This window comes from Phytophthora infestans, genomic scaffold (genome assembly GCF_000142945.1).
Source record: "Phytophthora infestans T30-4 supercont1.18 genomic scaffold, whole genome shotgun sequence".
NCBI lineage: Eukaryota > Oomycota > Peronosporomycetes > Peronosporales > Peronosporaceae > Phytophthora > Phytophthora infestans.
In genome coordinates this window covers 278,576-295,417 of record NW_003303741.1, presented here as the reverse complement: position 1 = coordinate 295,417, position 16,842 = coordinate 278,576, and the positions used below count along the sequence as shown (strand labels likewise).

Here is a 16,842-nt window from a genome sequence, read left to right as displayed (position 1 = left end):
CTGGTATTGACAGCCCAAACCACAGTATCTTCCACGTCCGTAATGCACTTCAAAGCACGGTGCCAGCGATCCATCGCGTTGATATCTTTTAGTTGATAGATACCAAAGCGAGGTACTCGTACTCCTACGCCATCTTCACCACAGACCACAGGTACGGCTTTCCGAAACTGCTGAATAGCACTCTATGCTTTCGTCACAAACCACTGCGGGAAAATGTAGCGAATGTCCTTTTCGCTCTCCTCGGATGTGAAAATTCCAGCAATAGCCTTCTTAGATTGTGGGACCGATCGTTCCGAGAGCGACTGCGTCGACGACTTGATATCAATGTAGCTGTAGTCCCTATCCAGAAGTTTGACGAGATTATTTAGGCTCGGCACAGGCACCAATGTTCCTTGAACTAATTTTGTCGCCTTTTCCTTTCCACGAGTCATGCGCTCCTTCTTCCCGGACACTTTCTGCTGTTTTCGCACTTTAGGGCGCCCACGGCTCTTCGCACTTTTACTGATTTTGAATGTCGCCGGTGCAGATGTGTCAGAGTTCTCGCTAGCCGAGCTTGTGGGCTGTCGCTTCGACAGGATGCTTGTTGGCGCCGTTTCTATATCCTTTGCGCGATTGGTATCCTCAGTCACCGTAGGTACAGATGATCCATTCTGAGAGCCTGTAGGCACTCCATCAGTACCTGTAGCCACTGCAGCTTCTCCTGAGGTACCTGCAGCCACTCCACTGGTACCTGAAGCCACTGGAGGTGTTCCTGTGGTACTTGTAGCCACTCCAGTTATATTTGACGTCACGGTATTAATACTTCCTGACACAGCATCTGTAGTTGTAGTCTCAGTATCCATAGAGTCGCACAGGTGTAGGTGTGTTTGCGGCACGTCATCAGAATAGTCACATTCAGGACTTTGTTCGAGAATTTTGGGGGAAACAGGATCCAATTCTTGATCGGATATTGCGGTGCCGCTTGCATCGACAGCAGAAGGTAGGTCGTACGAAGAAATCGATAACTGAGAAAGTGGGTCTTCCATTGACCTTCACGACCCACGAACGGTGCAACCCCGTCCTTGATGATCTCCTCAAACTTGTCCAACGCTGCCAGCATCTCATTGAAGACTGCTGTACCATTACGGCTCATAATGTCAGCGATCTGAGTACCGCGTCGACAAGCCGTACTGAATTTGGTGGTGCCATTGAGAACCTTGTGTTTGCTTGACACCATCATCGACTCACGGATTTGGAAGGACTTGCGTGCGATCTGATCTTGGGGGGCGTCTTCCTCTTCAGCAGGTTGATTCAGCTTACACGACAATCTCCATCGCTGGGCAATGTGCCGAATCGGAATTACATTCTTACCATTGCTCAGTCTCCAGTACATGACGTGACGACAAGGAAGAAGCGTGGTACGCATGAAAACGCAAGAGCAGCAATATACCTATCATTCGTACCAATACAAAGACAATTAGTCAATAATTAAGATAAATATTGCTAGCATCAACTATAAAACTTACCGACGTATCGACATAATAGGCGTTATTGTCGCTGCCGCACGATACGGTGAACATGTTGGGCGTCACTTCGGTGACCTCGTAGTGGGTAGCTCGGTCCTTTGCAATCCAGTACTGTTGCTCAATCTGACGGTAGGCGTGTGGGCTCACAAAGTCGCTCCAGCTCTTTATCCGCGCCCTGATATCGCATGTAACCCACCGCTGTCATATTTTTACTGTATTTCATCTCTGCAGCTGCCTGCAGAAATATCAGTGTATCCACACATTCGTCAAGAGGCATCTCAGGTTTCAGGATTTCCTTAAGATGCCCCCACGATGCCTCCAAGCTATCGCATAACACACAAACGTTAGCGTCAAATTAAATGCAGAAGCCTTAACTCCATAAATTCTTACCGGTTATTTGTGTGATTTCCAAGATGCGGTACGTCTGAACGGGCGTAGAGAGCCCAACGCTCCTTCTGTTGGTCCCAATTCTTCATAAAATAACGGAGAAACGGGTGCTTTGGGTCTGGGATCGCGTCCGTAGAGCGTAACTGAACGTTATCCAAGAGGAAATACAGGTACTTGAGATACCTTGTGTAATCTTCACTTGTGGTTGCTGTTCTCATCATATCCACTGCGTCTTCTACTTGATCCATGTCGAAGCTGCTTGGCCCTCCGTACTCACGCTTTGACATCTCCGACCGGATGTATTTCTTGAGATGGAAGTGACAGAGAATCACTTTAACGTTTGGAAAGTGCGCCTCCAAAAGGCTCAGCTCACCCATATCTTTGTCGATCACGATGACACGAATCTCCTCCCACGACGGATTTATAAACTTGAAAGATTCGATCGCATCGGTAAGACACTCCGCACTCTCATTTTTCATTAAGCTGTGCTGCACATACTGACCCTAGGCACGCAAACGGTAACATTAGTACCTTTCGGTACCTACAGGTACATCTGAGGGTAACTCTTGTACATTACGTGTCTATAGTCACCAACAGGTACCTCTAGACACGTAGACTTACATGGCCGTACACATCATGTATCATGAACGAGAATAGCTTGTACCTCGAGTCGTTCATGCTGTGCGTCGCGTCGATCAACAGCACCTCCGGAAAAGCCTTGAGCCAGCGACGCATCTGGCGCGTCTGCAGCGTGATTGTCTGCGCCAAAGATTCGTCATCAACAAACACAGAAGCTCGGTTACCCCGTCGTCCACAAAATTCCCGCATTAGAGATTCAAGTCGCTGCTCTACGGTTCTGGAACCGCGCCGCTTCTCTCTCATTATGGCAACCATGTTGTGGACGTCACGGAGCGTCACGTTCTGACCTATAAACGGATTCATCAGAAATAGAAGCTAAAGCAAGACGAAAGTCATGTATACGTACCCGTCTTCTCGCGCAGAAACTGCATGATCCGCTTGGGTTTCGAACCCGATGCTTGCAACACGTCCACGAACGCAAGTAGCATTGGATCCTCGACACGCCGCACCGACGAATGGCTCTCGTACACAGCTCGGTCGACGCGATGATTATGGCTGATGCTGTAGCCAGTAACGCGCACCATGAATTTCTGCTTATCTCTGTTCCACGTCACAGCAGCCTTCATATCCGCCTTGCACTCAGTCGATTTGCCGAAGTAGCTCTTTCGTTGACCAGTACTGTGACTTTTTCGACGCCATCCGTGCGTGCAGATAAGTTTCATCCAATAGGTTTTGAATTCATCTGGGATAAGCGAGGGCGGTGAATCGGACGTCTCTCCCGATGTGTTGTCAGCAATAGCTCTGATCTCCGTGTTACGACGGGCCACCGACGTCGAACTACGGAGTCGAAAGAGCTGGTGTGTCCTCTCCTGATACTCGCCCATGTAGCTGTTGAATGCGTCTCAGTTTTCATGCCATTCCTGGTCGATTGGTGAGGCCTCCCACACGCTGGCGGATGGAACGTGCGCCTCTGGTTCGCTTTCACTCATAGACCGTCTCCAGTGCGGTTACAATATCTCTTAGCAACAATAACAACCAACACAAGCGCAATAACGTAACGTACACAAATAGCGACCCAAGGTCGACTTGAGGCCTAGACGCGCGAAAATCCAAATGAGCGGCTCCAAATGAGCGGCTCTGAACGTTTTGCGGAGGGACCTAAAGGGGGGTGTCTGATTTCAGATTTTCGAAATTTTGAAATATCTGGTAATATATCAAGGTAATTTACCGATTGGGTACCGTAAAAGTGCTTTTAGGTGCGATCTTACTCAGTGCCTCTCTAAAACTTTTCCGAATAAACTTTTTATGTATTAAAACGGGCCCGACATCAGTGTTGACCGTGTGAGGACAGTACATGTGATTCACGATTCATCGAAAACACGAAAGGCTGATTGGTACCCACCTGTTGCTTTAAATGATGCGCACCACTTCACTTCTTTCCCTGCTCTATTAGCGATGCCGGCGCCCTCGTTGACAGCAGTTACCCTCGCCTTGACGACGTTTCCTGCAGTTGCTGCATTGGATCATGTCGCTATCTGCATCTCCTCGTATTTGGACGGTTCGATGACGATCCCCTTCGACGAGGCCTGTTCGCATGGTTCGATTCGTTTGCTCGATCGGATCTGGGAGAACGGTGATCCAGATGCGAAAGCAGCCACCATTTGGTCGTTGAGTCAGTACTTGCGAGCGAACACTCACTACCATCGATTCCAGTTCAGCAAAGCTCTGCGTAAGGCGGTGGAACGCGAAGATTTGGATATTGTGCAGTGGATTTTAGAGCATTTTTCGGATTGTACAGCGGGTGTTGAAGTAGTGGAGGAAGCAGCACGTCATGGCCGATTGGAGATACTACAATGTTTGCTAGAGTGTGATAGTCGTAGAGACCATAAAAAGAGCAAGAGAAATGTTATATACTGGGGTGGTGATGATATTGCCAATGCCATAGCAGAAGGACATGGACGAGTGGCGAAGTGGCTGCACGAGAACACACCTGATGCTCGACACAATTTTGATACTGTGATGAAATATGCAGTGCGACACGGTGATCAATTGCTGATTCAGTGGCTAGTTGATGTTGTGTACACAGCAGAGCCATTTCTCCCGCTTCCGTCGATGGATGATGCTGCAGCTGGAGGCCACATGGAAATGTTACTGTGGATTTACGACCAAAGTTACGGTGGATGTTCGGACAACGCACTCGAGGGCGCTGCGAAGAATGGTCAACTGGATATGGTCCAGTGGCTCGTAGAAAAAGGAATCACGAAAGGATCCAGAGAAGCGGTGCAAGCAGCTTGTGCTGAAGTTCATCTGAGTGTTGTCCGGTGGCTTCTGGAACGCGGCAATGTCCCGTATCCCCATTTTGCAATGAATTGTGCCATTCGTCAAGGTCACTTGAACATTGTCAAGTATCTTAGCGAGGCAGGGATTGCGAATGCTCCTTCGCTCATGCTGATTGACGCTGCTTTGAATGGCCACCAGCATCTGATAAAATGATTTCTCGAAAAGTATAAAATTCAAGAACTCTTCCCGAAAGCTGACTCTATTCGTTTCGAAAGGTCAACCCAAACTGCGATGGATCGAGCAGCAAATAACGGGCATTTGCACGTGCTTAAGTTTTACACACCGTTGCTGTCGAAATGCAGAATGAAGGAAAAAGTGAGGGTCCTACATGCACGAACTGGGCTCTACAGTCGGCGGCCTCGATGGGACATCTCGAAGTTGTGAGGTGGCTACAGAAACACTATCCGAAGTTGTGTTTCGCCCCCTCAGCTACCAGTATGGTAGCTCGCAACGGCAATCTCGAGATGTTGCAATGGCTTCACGATCGAGATGACGTCGAGTGGTCCACTGATGTCATGGATTCGGCAGCTGAAAATGGACATCTTGCAGTGGTAAAATGGCTACACAAGAATCGCAGTGAAGGTTGCACGACCAATGCAATGGATTATGCTGCAGGTAATGGCCATTTAAAGGTCGTGCGATGGCTACAGCTTCATCGATCCGAGGGATGCACCGTCGATGCCATGGATTTTGCTGCTGGGCGTGAGCATTTTGAAGTGCTGCTGTTCTTACGAGCTCATCGCAGAGAAGGATGCACGGCGACAGCGAAAATATTTGCACGAAAACATGAACAAAGACATATTCTGGAGTGGTTGGGAAAACATTACCCAGAAACGGATTACGTAACGTTCCAGGATTCAGAAAAAGAAAAATGTCAAAATATAATAATTAAATGAAATGTATTTATGTCTGGATGGTTAGAAACTGCCGTCAGTTTCTATTTTCGCAAAGAAAGTGTTTTTCTGTGTACGTGCATAGATGAGCCCTTCGGTAATAGTAATCCCTGCTCTTGGAGTATCGGATACCTCTCACCCCTCCCTCAAAATATGGAATACATAATTGAAACAGTTGGCGGGACCGGGGTCCCGCAAAAAATTTTGTTGGTATCCAGAATTATTTATTTTATTACGGGCATGCACCACAACCTATAAAAAAATTCTTTCGTGACTTACTTTTTCAAAATTTAGCTTGCCCAGCATCCCGTGAACGAGCATCCAGAAGCCATTAACGGCCCTATTGGACAGTAAAATATCAGATATTGCTGTGAAGTCCCTGGGCCCTGCAAGCAAGTGCATCTATAAGCCGTTAGCTGCCATATTGAACAATAATATGTCAGAAATTACTGTGAAGTCTCTGAGCGTCATTCCAAGGCATCGTTATCGCACCCATGCTGACAGTTCGGCAGCATATCAGCACTTCAAATGTAGTCGTGGATGTACCTCTTGAGACATCAGCAGCCAAAACAAAAATTGGTACTGTTTGTACCGGTTACTTATGAGAGCCCCGGGGTCCGGATGGGACCCCGGGGTCCCGCCAATTGTTTCAATTACGAAAAATGACGATTCTGCGGTGCTCAACTATGCCAAAGTCATTATTATGCAGCACGTGCAAAGTAGACACTTGCTGCTTGCACCCTTCCTTCCTACTTAGCTCGTATCGCAGTACTCTCTGCATCGCTTTTAGCCTTTGTACACATCTATCCGATACGCCCGTTGAATCTGCTCGAATAAGCAGCTGTGCAACCCAATTAAGGTGCACCTTAAGGTAGAATTTTAACGGGGTCGTATACAGGTCAGGCCTGATTATTGGGTCAGGTTCCATTTCCAACAGGATCGTCCTACAGAAGAAGAAGAATCGAGCAGTGAAGAAGATGACGAGGCTGTAGACGTCGACAGTGATGATGACAACGAGGGCGTCTCTGGTACTAGCAGCGAAGAGGACGCTGCTGCTACCAATTTGGGCGCAGGTGTGATCAGCAATGACAGTGATGCCGATGAAGGCGACACTGAAGCCGACCAACCTCGTGCCGCGCAGACCATCGTGGTCTAAGCATTCTAACCCAACTGCTTAGCTTCGTATCTTTCACTTCAATATGTAGCTTAGCAATTGGTCCTGTGTTTGGTAGGGCCGTCAGGAAACCCGCCTGACCCAATTATCAGGCCCTACCCGTACACGACCCCAAAAATAGCTAACCCACCTTAATATCCGCAGAATCGAGCTCTAAACCATTATTATCTGCTTCGCATCCAGTATCCTCGCAGGCACCAATTGGTGAGCATGGTAGTTGACTTCGGCATGATTGACATCTCGGGGACACTATAATACCTTGGAAAATTGAAGAATGAGAGAGACTCTGGGAGGACCGCAAACGCAAAGAATGAAGTTGATGCTTCTGTTTTGTACCATTTCAAAGGTACACCTGACTGAGCCACCTCACAACAAGAAAACCCTTAGCTAGGCGGTCCCCCGACGCTAAGACTTTTAAAGGACCCATCTGTCGTTTCTTATTCTTTAGAAAGTAATCGCGAAAAAAGTGACAGTTTATTAAATAAACATATATTTTTGGAATCCCCTGACCGATTAAAAAAAATGTTTAATAAGGACTTCTATAATAGATAACAGTCTCAAAAAGTGTGTCTTAGCGTATGGTGCTTGATTTCGCATAAAATCTAATTTAATGCGAATTCCATGCCTTATTCCGGAAAACATGATTCTTGGAAAAGCACATGCTTGTTTTTTTGCATTTACCCTGCTGTTTTTAGTATTTTCGCATCTCATGCTACTTCTGGTATAAGTACGATCCTATGAAATACAGTTGGCTACATTTGTGACCCAAAAATTAAATTATGGAGGCTTCTACCCAAGAGTCGGTCTATTTCAACGACACCTGGGTCTGCCTATAACTTAGTTATGAATTACTCTTTGTTATCAATACCGGTACACTATTGTACTGGCGAGATGAAATGCACCACCATTTTTTTGTTTTGCTCATAAATACAAAAGTAATTATCGGATTAATGCCGGCAGACCCGCAATGGAAACAGGGCAGCATAGAGATCACAGACAAACACACGTTGTTTGACTTTCTTGTCTTTTATTAAAATGGTGGAAGCTCAAACGTCTGCGGGAAATTGATGCTGATCATGCATGCACAGAACATTTCTTGCGATATTTAATAAACAAAGAAGCCTAAAGTGACAAGCTTTACGCCAGAATGCAGCTTGGAATGCAACGCATCTGCAGAAGTTGGTTTTAGCTACAGGAGCAGCGTAGGGATTGCTGCATGCAGTGTTAAACGCATCGCCGACAGCCCCACTTCCTAGGATCAAATGTGCATAGAAATGAGTAAAAAGGGCATTGTTGATTGTAATACTAAAGTTTGTAAGGACCAAAACATCTGATGCCGTATGTCAAGAACATAGCCTCGATTTTTTGGGCGGAACGAAAGACACGCACTTTTCGATTAAGTGTAGCATGTGAATTTGAGCAGATATTCAAGGATGATTATGACTACTTAAGAGAAGAAATCATTATCTTTCCAACAAAAAAAAGCTTATATAAATTGGGTAATTGGGTGAGAAGTTGTGAAAGGGCAATGTTTGGTGTTGCATTTCATCTCGCCAGTACAATATCAGGTACTCTACAAGTGCAAATACAGCAGCGAGACACTTCATCTTCCCTACTTTCCAACTTGCCAATGAGGTTGGAGGTCTCGTCCTCCAACTGTCGGTTGAGGCGGTCGAACACTTGGCTGGCTGTACTGGGCATCTTGGTAATTGACAAGTGAATCTGAGCTTCCTCTCTGTGCTTTGACTTTTTTCCAAATTAAATGGCCAGGATTTCGCGAAAACCAGATATATTATAGATAATACGATGTCGCACTAGCTTCAGATACATATTTTTGCCAATGATACCACGCTGTTATGTATACTTGAATATTACAGCTGCAGCCTAGTTATATTAAAAGTGATTGAGCTATATGCGAAAATATCGCAGCTTAGAATTATTAAGGCGTTTTAAATTTGAAACTGTATTGTTTGCGCCAGATAGCGTTGTATCGTGAGCAAATACTGCTATATAAGGTACATGCACATAACTGACGAAAAATTCACTTTTTTAGCCTGTGGCCTAATATTTATTCTATGCAGTTATTCCTGAGTAATTCATTAGCTGAAGTACCAACTTTGCGCGAGCAATTCACTAACGGTACGTGTCCAAAAACTAAGGATTAGCGTGACTTTACGAGGTTGCTCAATGTTGGACTTCACTCATGGATCACGTCTCGACACGGCAAAGCATAATCTACCGGCGAATTGAAATATGTTGCACGTGCTGCAGTACTGTATTCAAAACCTGTTGTACTTATAGCGCTGAATTTCATGTGCGCGTGAGTAAGGCTGTTTCGTGCATTGGTCCTGACGAGATCAATTTTGTAAAATGACAACTCAGTTCTGACTATTTTTTTTAGACCAAATACCGATTCCACGCCGAAGACGAATGCTGAAGCATCAGCTTGGCAAGCCTCACGTGGTGCGAGCCGTACCAGGTCACTAGCTTTTTACGGGATCTAAGGTGACTTGACAAGTCCACCTGAACGCTGCCGTTGGTCTGGGCTATTTACGAAATAAGATGCTGAGCTCAAAGCGCAGACGCTGACGAGGTGGTATCATCGCCGCCGGATAGGACGCCACAGCACATGTGACAGTCGAAAATGCGACGAGTCGAAGATGGGATAGCGAAAGGCGTAGACGAACATGGTCGCCCAAGCACCACTGGATCTCCAGTACAAGACACGTCTTTTTTTTTACAACAAATTCGAAATTCAGGTGCCGTGGCCCTGCGGGTTGCACTCGCAACTCAGCAGCCAACACTCTCGGAGAGTCTCTCCCTCTTATTAAAGCAGGCGACACGGTGTGCTGATCAAGAAAAGGCTGCCTGTTTGGACCAGACGGTTTTGTGTCTGCCAATGAATCACGGCCATGATTCCTTCCGTGACCAAACTGCACCTCGTGATTCCATGCGACGGGCTTCAGCACCACCACCGCTATTAATAAGTTCCTTCAATAACACAAGGATAGGCGGGTGGCTTCCAATCAGCAAAGATATCTTCCACGCCCGAGCTCTGTGCGCTGGCGTAGGCAAACCGCGTGCGGCACGAAGCCAGCCACTCAGAGTGCACTGTACGAGAACGTGCCAACTCGTTTCATAGTTTTCCTGTACTCAGATTCATTCAACAACTTTTGGCATTCCACAACTTACTCGGTTGCCCCAAAGTCGCTACATAGCAGCAATGGCAGTCCAGCCTGAAGTGCCCCCTCTTCACATCCAGCGCTCCCAGCCACGTGCTACCAAGTCACCACGCGGACTTCGAAAGCGCTCAAGCTTCCGTCGCAAGTCCCAATCAGTGGTTGTGGACCTGCCGGAGGATGTCCGTGTGCTCAAGCAGAGAATCCTCGAGTCACACCCAGTCAAGCTGCTTCGCTTCAGTCTCAGCCACATGCGCCACATGGCCACCCCACCTGTACTCATTCCAGAGACCCTCAATGACCGACGAGCCATGCGGACGCTCGTGTCCGGCAAGACAGTGCCGCTCACCATGCACATGTGGGAGAACTGCAAGAGGAGGACCAAGCACCTCGACATGATCGATGAGTACGTCAGTTACCGGTGATAGTATCACTGATACCGCGTCAATGTTCGTTTTAACAAAGTATCTCGCCGCAGTCAAATGAAGACTTTAATTTACAGCACTCCGCCCATAGATTAACGCACTCTATTTCGCCAGGTAGCCTAAGTCTTGAACGTGATACTGTACACAGTGTCACGCAGTATTTATTCATCAAAGGAGCACATCCCAGTGGCCAATTCTTACGTCGACGTGCACCAAGCAGCCATGTAGACGAAAGAGACTTGAAACACTACAGTAAATGCCTTCTAAAGTGGCCTCCCAATTTCTTGTGACTGAGCCATTTATTTGCATCATTGGATTAATGCATCGACCAGCAACTTGAAGCCTACAGTCCGCGGGAACACCGTCATGTCAGTGAACGGTACATGTTGTGGTGCCCGTCTAATACCTCTCCAAATCGATATCTTCGGGATGTACCGCCAACCAATTCGGTTGATAGGACGATCTGGTAATCCCTCCGATTGGATGTCCTGGAGTCGAGTCACATGTTCATGTTGCCATCAAATCGGCCTGATTAGACCGACAAGTGGCGCCGGCACACGACGTTTCTTGTGGTTGACGTTGACACGGACGTTCAAAGGACAGCAATGCCCACCTCACTTTCGAATTGGTTACGCATAGCTCAAGCTCATTAAACCCATTTAACAGCGCTGAGATGGGTCTTCTACCTCCTCGTAACAAGTCCAAGCTACTCTTCAAGTCGCGCTCTAGCGCAACCAAACGCACCAAAGAGGATGCGACGTCTTTGCCACACGAAGCCCAGAAACTAAAGACAAAGATCCTGACCGCCCACCCAGAGCCGCTGCTTCGCTTCAGTGTAAGTCGCATGCGCCATGTTGTGGCCCAGCCACCAGTGGAAATCCCGGCTGATCTCCGCAAAAAGAACCTCGTGTCCAGCCGTGTAGCGGGCCACAACGTGCCACTCACGCGTAAGATGTGGGACTACCAGATAAAGCGATACAAGAAAAGCAAACTCGACATCATTGGAGAAGGAATCTACTACGGGTGACGACTGAAGTCCTTAACTGAACTGATGTTTAAGAGTACCGAGATGTAGACTAGTACTGTACGTAAAATGAAGAACGAGAATAAACTGATGGATGCTATTAGCGTGTGCTGCTTCAACGAGAACTGTCGTATTGGAGCTTATTATTTATTAATACCCAACCCGGAGATAGTCCTCTGCCGTGTTTCATTCAGGGATTTTTTTTTCTTTTTTATCACAGTACTAAGCTATCTCAATGGAGAAGCACGGAAAGAATGATGAGATCTAGCAGGCTCCCATCGCAAAGCTCTCGCCGACTTGGCAAACGAGCCCACGAAGGAGGCTCGTATTGCTGCAAAGAACCGGAAGCGATCGGCCCAAACTCTTCTCTTTATGTCCAAAATGAATGTTCTGTTGGGCGGTCCCCAGATTCATGGTTTAGCAGCAAGCACGCCAAGTGTCGGAAGCTGGAAGACCTTAATTACTGTGCACACAGCCGTGCATCAACGGGCTTTAACAAATCGGCGGATCCCTTCATTATGACAGCCTGTAGCGTGTCCATCCGACATTCGATCGCGGTACCTCTCATGTACGTTGAACTGGATGGTGCTAACCGGTTCGCCCGGCGACGAAGAACTCACTTGTGCGGAAGACCATGATCAATTACCGCGAAAGTCGTGCAGCTGGTGCTTTTGCTCCGCTCTTCAACATGCAGGAAAAAAAAATTCTAAGCGAAGAGAATACCAATTGTTACACATAAATATGTCCATCGATTTTTTTTACCTTTAAAAGGCCGAAAAGACGCATAAGGATCTCTATCTGCAGTATCTTCACCATGTCGGAGCCCAAGGGCCCGTCAGCCATCGGCGATGCTGCTCCAGCTAAGAAATCGAGCAAGAAAAGTTCTTCGAGACACTCAGTCGCAGCTCCTGCCTCCCAATCTGTGGCTCAACCCGTTGCAGCATCTGCATCTCCAGCCGGTGCAGTGCCCACGGTACCTCGAATCCACTTAGCAGAGCCGAAAGCAGACGTCGATACTAAACGTAAATCATCAAAGAAACGAACATCATCAACGTCGCGCGGTGGAGAAGAGTCCACTCCACCAGGTCCATCAGTTCCTACAGGTCCTGAAGCTCATGCAGCCGTCGACGTCGCTGCAGCCAAGCAGAAAGAAGACGCCGAACGTGAAAAGCAGCTGAGACGGGAAGCCAAAAAGCAACGAGCCAAGGAGCTCGAAGACGCCAAACGTCGAGAAGAAGTGGAGAAACAGGCGCTCCAGGAAGCTCAGCGGGTAGAGGAACAGAAACAACGCGAAGCTCGTCAGAAACAGCAGCTAGAGGCATTAAACGCCAACGCAGAAGAATGTCAAGAAGAAGCAGACGACTACGACGACGACGGCTTTGAGAACTACGACGAGGACTTTGAAGAAGAAACGAGTCAACCCAAATCCACTTGTCTACCGACCATTAAGGCCAAGGCGAGTAAGACTCGAGGCGTCTCGAACGCAGCCGAACTAGAAGAGCTACGTCGGATCCAACAGGCCATGCAGGCAGAGACCAAAGGGCTCCACTCAGCGACTTCCAGTCTGTCGAGACCGAGTAGTAAAGCCAGCAATCGTAGTGAAGAGAGGTCGGATACTATGAGACCGTCTACGTCCATTTCTTCGTCGATTGCTGGCTTAAAGCAGTCGCTGGATCCTCGCGCCAAACGCGTGAAGGAGATTCTGGAACGACGTAAATTTGAGGTGGACAAGTTCTCGTTGTTCCAGTTAAATCCTGTTAGTGAGCAAGAGAAAGTGACGAATCGCTTGAGAAGAGGATTAGTCAAGCAGGCGTTTGTGCAGACGAGTGAGGGCGCGAGGACGCTGGCGACGCAGACGAAGCCTCCAGAAACACATAATAAGAGTATGCACTTTCCTGATGATATCGGGATTGACAGGGAGAAAGAGAGTGAAGAAGGAGCGACATCTACAGCGCGGTTCTTCAAATTCTTGGAACATGCTGCTTATGTATGTGAGACGTTGGCGGGAGAACGCGATGGCGGCGGAACGAGAAGCGCAAGAAGAGAATTTTAAGAATAAAGAAGACAGTAAGCGCCATCAAGTGACGAATATCTCGAAATTTGACCGGAAATTAGTGTTCCCAAGCCAGAAAATCGACGCACTGGAGCAAGTTCTTCAAGGTCGGGACCTGGTAGCGCTTCGGTTCTCTCCAGCTGTATCCAGCACGCTTCTATCCTGCTACGGGGCTGCTTACAGTGTCGATAAGAGTCAATTGTTCCGGGACAAGACCGTGTCGTGTGTCTGGGATGTTAATCTACCGAATCGTCCTCTCTATATACTCAAAAGTGAAGGTGTGGCGTCGACTGCGTGCTTGAGTCCTTCACGAGACCTTTTTGTGGTAGTTGGGACGGAAGATGGTAGTATACATGTATGGGATCTTCGTCCGCAATCCATGATTCAGTCCACGAGTCTGATAGAGGGCCAGGCAGTTTGTACGCCAGCGTATTCGACGTGTGGGATGAACTACCGTGCACTGGAGCAACACACGTCGACGATTGTGGCACTAGAGACGATTGATCGAGGTAGAGACGGGTCAGACACGGGTGGAACGTTCCAGTTCGGCTCCATGGATGACCGAGGCGTGTTGATTATCTGGAGCTTAATAGAGTTTGAACACGGGGACGAAGCTCTGGCTACAGACAAGTGTGTGCAGATTGGAGGAAACGTGAAAATGGTCATGAATACGCGCATCGAAATACAGCAATATCTAACGCCTCAAGCGCCTCCGAAGCGCATTGGATCAAAGACGAGTGCGGTGTCGCTTTCTTTCACTAATTTGGTTGCGCAAGTTGGTCCTGTGGTTGCTGTGTTGAAGTATTTCCCTCGAGATCCTAACCAGTAACTCTATTCCATGCTCTAATTTTAGAGTGTGTCTCTAATCACTAAACTCTATTTTTTTATACCCCCAGGTTTATCGTTGGAACGCGTACAGGTCAGCTAATACGTGGCAATCGCTTTGATAAAGCTACTTCTCGTATGCAATATGAACGGGAACAAGGCTTAAAGACGATAGATGCGGCGAGTGGAGTCGTCTGTATCGACTTTCATCCTTTCGAGTCGGACTATTTCCTCGTGGGTTATGAAGACGGCAGCATTTGGTGCGTTGCTATCGAGTTGTTGTGTTTTTTTGGCTTCTTTATCAGTAATGTCATTGCTTCTTCTGTAGTCTGTATCACTCGGATGTGTCCTTGTGTCTCACATCGTGGGAAGAAGTACCATTTGGGGTTAGTGTCTGCGCCGTGGCATGGTCGACGTCACGTCCTGGCATCTTTTATGCCTCGTTCTCGAACGGCAGGGTGCTGGTCTGGGACCTGTTAGAGTGCACAAGTGTATGATGCATCTAAAGATTGAACTGGCGACAACGGTCTCACATCTCTGTATTTGTTTTTAGGGAGCGACTTTAACGCATGAGTTGGATACTCTAAAGGAGAGATCTCCAGTTGAGCTGGCTTCGTCATTGTATCCGCTAGTACTGTCGTAAGTCATGGGTGTAGTATAAGATGAAGCTGGAAAGAGAGTACTCATTGCGCTCTGAACACTACAGGTCGGAGAAGATGCGAACGTCGCGTCCTGCGATAGCGTGGCGGATTGACTCCAGCATCTCGCAGTTCCAGTTCGCAATCTACGAATTGGGACCGGAGTTCACAGCTCCAGTATCAACGGAACAGCAGACGATTGCGAAGATTTTATCGTGTATTATTTGAGAAGGATAGTTAAAACTCAACTGAAACAACGATCGAGCCTGGCGTTTGCTTTACAGTTAACTGTAACTATGTTTGTCCCATCCTCCAAACTTGAAGTATGCCACATCCCTTTTTTTTATCATGATGGCGAGTGCTTTTGGTACATGTTTTGTAAGGATTTCTAAGTGACAAACTTCGTTTCCATTATAGTGAGAAAGTTTTCCTCCTCCCTCCGATCCCATCCGGATTGGTATCTTGGATTACGGAAAATAGTATCGAGTGGTAAACTTCATATTGCATTATTAACGCACGGTCAGGAGCACACATCGCTTAAAAAGTGAGCTCAACACGTTTGCTGCTCAGAGTTCGCTGTAAAAAGGTATGGAACCACGCGTCCTTTGAGGGTAAGTACTGGAAGTATTTCCTGCATGCACATTACGGCGCTGTTGTATCATCGTCGTGTTTACACCATTTGTAAGACCATGCCTTCGTTGCTGCAGATTACGGATTATTACTCGTGATCATCATATTATCGGGTGGAACACGCTGCCAATGTTGACTGTAGCTAGTATCGCGTTCACTTTCGTTTTTTCGCGACTCCAGCGTCGATGCGTCGCCACTCTCGAGTACCAACCCAACCATGGATGATGGCTACCTGGCTCAGTGGAGGTGGCAGTCTATCGTACGCTATTTTATGGCCCTAACACCCAGTTGTCGCTCTCAGTGTCGGAGTCGTGGCGTGCGTTTTTGTGAAGCTTCTGTTTAAATACGTTTTAGACGCTGAGAGTCGCTTAACGGCAGATATGTTAACGCGATTATCCCAGTAGTAAGTGTATAATCATCGATCTATAACAGTTTTGATAATAACTTTTCTGGTAGTTCACAGAAGAACAGCGCTACCGAACGAAGTGCAGTTTGAAATTGCAGAATTCCTGACTGCTAAGGATTTGTTAACTGCGCGCGCAACGTGCCACAAAGTTAACAATGCGCTGAAAAACGAGTCGGCGCGCTTTTGGCTGTACTCGCGTCTACGGCAACGACTTCGGAACCAGTCGAATCTCTTTCAGAGCTCGCGAGGGTACAGCACTGGACTGTGGCTTCTTAACTGTGTTCGACAGTTCGTCCTTGAGGCCGTTGAGCTTGTGTTGGCCATTGTCGTCGGAACTAGGTACAATTCAAAAACTTCTGATAATATTTCACGGGGAAAATAGCTAACCACCGTGGTTAAACCACGTTGCAGTCGAGATCCAGTGCAGCAGATACTGCGCTCTAATAACGAAAGTGACTGCATATTGAAGTGGGTCTACCTTAACGCCGACTGAATTCGGAAGCAAAATCTTCCTCCTTTGGAAAAAGAATGCGACTCCCAACTCATCAAGTAAGTCGGCTGCAACGCTCTTGCCCTTCCACTTGATTTATTCAGTTTTGTGCGTGTAGATTCATCGCTGGAGATGTGGGCTTCGATGTGTTTCGATACTTCCCAAGCAAGGTACCTCATTCTTGCACCCGAATCTTTCTTTTAATCGTTTTGTCAGCAACTAGACAGCTGCTAACATTGATGTAACATAAGCCACGTTAGGGATTATCCTGACACACAACGAAGATTTCGTTAT

General features: G+C 47.3%; 3 protein-coding genes across 3 annotated transcripts; all 3 read left to right on the top strand.

Annotated features, from left to right (window-relative positions):
* Nucleotides 1–10,101: 10,101 nt before the first annotated feature.
* PITG_10258 (uncharacterized protein) lies at nucleotides 10,102–10,482 on the top strand (the record flags this gene model as incomplete). The annotated part of the gene is made up of 2 exons (XM_002902042.1): nucleotides 10,102–10,107; nucleotides 10,165–10,482. 2 exons carry the CDS (start codon nucleotides 10,102–10,104, stop codon nucleotides 10,480–10,482), a joined length of 324 nt encoding a protein of 107 aa, XP_002902088.1.
* A 673-nt stretch (nucleotides 10,483–11,155) lies between these two features.
* Nucleotides 11,156–11,509, top strand: PITG_10257 (uncharacterized protein; the record flags this gene model as incomplete). Its single annotated transcript, XM_002902041.1, has 1 exon — nucleotides 11,156–11,509. One exon carries the CDS (start codon nucleotides 11,156–11,158, stop codon nucleotides 11,507–11,509), a length of 354 nt encoding a protein of 117 aa, XP_002902087.1.
* An 811-nt stretch (nucleotides 11,510–12,320) lies between these two features.
* PITG_10256 (uncharacterized protein) lies at nucleotides 12,321–15,250 on the top strand (the record flags this gene model as incomplete). The annotated part of the gene is made up of 6 exons (XM_002902040.1): nucleotides 12,321–13,504; nucleotides 13,575–14,384; nucleotides 14,456–14,644; nucleotides 14,713–14,875; nucleotides 14,938–15,023; nucleotides 15,091–15,250. 6 exons carry the CDS (start codon nucleotides 12,321–12,323, stop codon nucleotides 15,248–15,250), a joined length of 2,592 nt encoding a protein of 863 aa, XP_002902086.1.
* Nucleotides 15,251–16,842: the final 1,592 nt, after the last annotated feature.